Genomic DNA, 4,602 nt, shown 5'->3' on the forward strand with positions numbered 1-4,602 from the left:
TGAAATTAATCTAATCAATGTGTTGTCTAGTATCTTGCTAATTTATAACATTGTCGTTGTAACGAACATGGAAAGGCAAAAGTTTGAAAGTTATATTACAGAAAGGAAGCAATTTTGTAACAACAGACAACACTTCCGTAAATCTTTACATACACAAGGTGAATCACTTCCTTCATTGTTTGTCGCAAATATTATGAATTTCATTCTGATATCTTTCTTTTTCCGTTGCCTATTCTTACAGCGCAAAAAGATGAAGTTAGAAGATGGCAGTATTCTTTATTTCTTTGTTATTATAAATGGTTATGAATGAAATGGAAAGTATAGTAGAAACAAAACTTATATCATCAGTTTTGTTTAGTATCCAAAACTTACGATATCCGCAATTTGTAGGTGCAACCATCAGACTTGCGATTTTTTGTATTTACCAGGGAATCAATTCGAATGCTATTAAAATCATTTCCATCGCTAACTTTATTCACGAAAAGCTCTGGTTAGTAAAAAGTATTCAACGCTTTGAATTTCACATAGCTAAAATCGATTTTTGTTAATGTCGATTTTGCATTTGTAGGTGTAATTTAAGTATAGTACCTTTATTTCCAAGCCCATGCTCTGTTTGGTTATCAGAACAAATATTTTGACATTTCATTCAATATTCTTCAATACTAAGATTTTCAAAATTTGCAGACGACATAATATGGTCACTGCATTTATGGCAGGCAGAGATGTACTCAAAAAATCCATACGAAGTACCCGCAGCTGGGTTCATACTTGTCGATAATTTATCAAAACTGATTATGGATAGTGATACCCGTTTGGATCAGAACGTCACTGAAAATTTGTTCAATTCAAACGAAATGATCAAGGAGGGACAGTTCATAACGAAAGAAATAAAAAGGGAGCAGAGGCGGAAGATGCTTCAAAGTAAACTGGTCGCACAATCGAACATGTTCGAAAAATCTGAGGGTTCAACAAGTCAGTGTAGCGTGTATTTGCAAACGGAGTTAAAACAGGTTCAGACAACGTACGTCAAGATAACGGAGCTTATCAGTGAATTACTTCATAAAGAATGGGATGAAATGTTGATTTACATGAAACGTGAAGAAGAAATCTTAAAGTTAGAAAAAGAATGTGAGCAACAAAAAGGGCTGAAAGGAAAAGTACTGAATTTACAACAACAACAGAGAAAACAACTGGCTGAATTGCGGATTCTTTTGCGTAAAGTCCTGAAATATCAAGATATTGTAGGATGTGAACTGTTGATAAACATTGAAAAACTGGAACATAAGTCAGATATAGCGAAGTTTAAAACCGACCAAATTTATTTGCGAGAGGCTTATCGTCACCATCAACGAATGCGACGTGTGACATTGTTCCAGACCAAAATTAAGCAAAATTTGGAAAATTTGCAGAAACAAATGCAAGAAACGATCAGAAATAGTTGTAGGGTGCAATGGACGTTAGATACACTCAAGCCACAGGTAATAGCCACTACGATTTCTACTTATACTCCTTGATACTCATCTGTTAGCCTTTTATTTTATAACTTAAATTTATTTCACTTCGAATCTTTGGAAAGTTACATCTTCGAGACATGAAATAATTTGCATAACTTTCTACAGGTAGAAAGAAATCGAAGATTTTCGCAGGTTCAACGGAGCAAAGGATTGGCTGAATCAGTACAGGGGACCAAACCAATATCGGGACAAACGCACTGGAGAGGTGGTGGCGCAAAACAGAACTTTCACGCAACAGCAAATAAACACTCCCATTACGACAATGGGTTTCAACAGCAGCACTGGCGTCGGCAGTCAAACAACGGAATATTCTGGCGGAATAATTGTAATGGAAATCATTAACTCATTTGCTAATCACAGATTCCTATTTCTTTCCAATTTTTTACTCACCATCTGCATTAAATAAACGAATTTTTGTGCCGAAATTTTCATATTCTGCTTGGAATTGAATAACAACCAGTAAGGAAGTACGGAATTCATCGGTAATTCGGGAAATTTGAGAAGGAACTTAAATTAATTTGGTGTATGAGATGATACAGTATCGCTGGAAGTAATATATCATTTTGTGTGGGTCATTATTCCGTATACTTTCAGTGTTTCTACTTTAATCGTAGCGGCAAAATAAAAATAAGCTTCATGAATATCGTGAAACGTACACTTGATTTCGTGATTTTGCTAATGAGAATGATTTCATGCCATCAGAGCACCTCATTGAAGAAAAAAAAAAGTTTTACAGCGAACTGAGTCTTTCAAATAGCTTTGTTAAAAATGTCTTAAATAACGAAGTGATGACTGTTTAAGACGCTATGTGAACCCATCCATCTTGGAAATGTGTGAAATGTGAATTAAGTAGCATTTTGCAATATGATTGTCAATTATGCAAAAATCTTCCAAAACCAAATATCGAGGACAAAATTGTCCCAATGATTTCATTGTTGGTACTTTGCATACTACGACGCGGTATAACAAAAACGGCTATAGAGCCTTTCAAAAAAGATTTCTGATATCGGCTTTCATGTTATTATTTTCAGATATAGAAAGATCTATTATAATTTTTATATGGATGGCAATTTTTGGTCATTCGATTTTATTTTGCATAGATATCATCATGGATTACTGCGATGATAATTGTCCCAGACTTTTAATCACTGTTTACATGTTCGTATCATTTACTATTTCATAAGTATCGCTCAGGAAATTTGTTGTTGGATGTTTATCAGAGTTTCTTAAGCTCCGTTTATATGTTTATAAAATCAATAAGTTAGGCTGCTAATGTGATGATGATATTTGCCTTCAGAGGTCCTTTTCACGACCTTATGCAAGACACGATGCAGCAAATTTAAACCTCTCTAGAAATTCACATTTTTTTGATTCAGCACTGTCATCACATTAAGTTATCGAATCTAACATATTCAGATTTTCGATGGGAAGATGTATTTTTGTTTACTTAGGGCGAAAATTTTAAACAGTGAAATTTGCGGCTACGAAATTTATGTAAATTAAATAATTTACCATATGTTATTAAACCTATAAAAAAAAATTGTAATACAACAATTCAGCTTTTCCAGATTGAATATGTTGCTATCGTGATATGGTACAAATTACAGTGCAGATGGTATATTCATTTTCAGATGTTGATTGCATTCCATTTTATATTTGATTCCTGTTATATTTGAAAATAGTGACAAGATCCTTATCATTATTAATACTTGCAAAACTTACAAATTGTTACTTTCCATAAAAGATTAACTTTTTTCTTATAAATAATTTGATGCCAATAGGTAAGAATGTCTTCGCCATAACCAATTTTCAAAAAATGTCCGTTTGCCAGCAATTGTGTCTTGAAAGGAAATATTGCTGCAAAATTTCACCTGTGTCGGCGCGTTTGTTAAAAATTACAGGGTTATTCTCTGGATAAGTTTCTTTGAGTGCGAAAGTCATTATGACTCTGTGTGTATTGCAATACAACAGAAATGCAAACAAGTCAGTATGCTGCATCTCTTCCTAATCGGTTAAGACTTGGCAATTTGAATTATCTCTAATCTGTTAAAGAGGCCGAAGTACAGCTTATCATTTAAAGAGAAAAAAAATATTGTTTTCCAATTAGAATTACCAATATTGGGGAAAGAATTGATTCGGTGCCGCATTATTCTTAAATGTGAATCTTTCAAAACTATCCTATTTGTGGTGCTCCAATCGCAATACTTTAATGTTATATGATATTTCAGAATCCAATGCAACGAACCGAAAAGCACAATAAATTTACACAAATATGGCATCTGTATGAAATGTACGTTTTTTAAACCTCTATAACGATTTCTTTTGTTGTTATGTTTCAACAAACGGTAAACTGAATTTTTCCATGATTTCAAGCACTTTAAAATCTTTCACCAAATGAAATAAGAATTTTTTAAGTTATGAAATTTATTCGAGCAAAAATTTTTTACTTCAGTGATACCAGAAATGAAGTGGCAATCAGAGCATATATAATCGCTGAAAGTTTTCAACAAAATTATTCTGCAGAAGTCACAATTGATGAAGTTAGAAAAGAAATTTTTTCACATAAAAACCTTTATAATCTATTTTCGAAGCAAAGCACTACCATTATTAATGATGTAAGCTGCTTTTTTCTTCTCGTTTTTAAAAAAATTACTCGAAAAGCAGGATGAAAATTTGCGCATTGTCGGCAACATTGGATCTTTTGGTCATTTTAAATTAATCCCAACCTTTCATGATGCAGGAATTACTTTAAATCTAACTTTGATTTTCAAATTAAAGAAAAACTAAATTTACATTTAAAAAATTGGATTATACATTTTAAAAGTCCGAATGTACCCGCTATCATTGAAAAGATGATTGATATCGCGCTTGCTTTATATTTTTTGAGGCAGCACGACATCACTGCAAATAATAGGATTAAATAGTAAAATTTTTTAGGTACTAAGAGTGCTGGGTGCATTGTTACAGGTGATCAACGAATAAGCAAAAGAGAAGCGCTTTGGGATAGAAAACGGAATGCCAAGTTTTGGCTTTAATTTGCTCAATCTTTATGTAGCGAATGATATTTGTTTGAAATTTATTAATTTGT

At 32.8% G+C, this 4,602-nt stretch overlaps 1 protein-coding gene across 1 annotated transcript; it reads left to right on the forward strand.

The window, feature by feature from the left end:
- Positions 1–722: 722 nt before the first annotated feature.
- On the forward strand, positions 723–1,856 carry LOAG_12862 (hypothetical protein; the record flags this gene model as incomplete). The annotated part of the gene is made up of 2 exons (XM_003148374.1): positions 723–1,478; positions 1,620–1,856. 2 exons carry the CDS (start codon positions 723–725, stop codon positions 1,854–1,856), a joined length of 993 nt encoding a protein of 330 aa, XP_003148422.1.
- Between the last annotated feature and the right edge of the window lie 2,746 nt (positions 1,857–4,602).

Source organism: Loa loa (genome assembly GCF_000183805.2).
Source record: "Loa loa unplaced genomic scaffold supercont3.110, whole genome shotgun sequence".
NCBI classification, from domain to species: Eukaryota; Metazoa; Nematoda; class Chromadorea; order Rhabditida; family Onchocercidae; genus Loa; species Loa loa.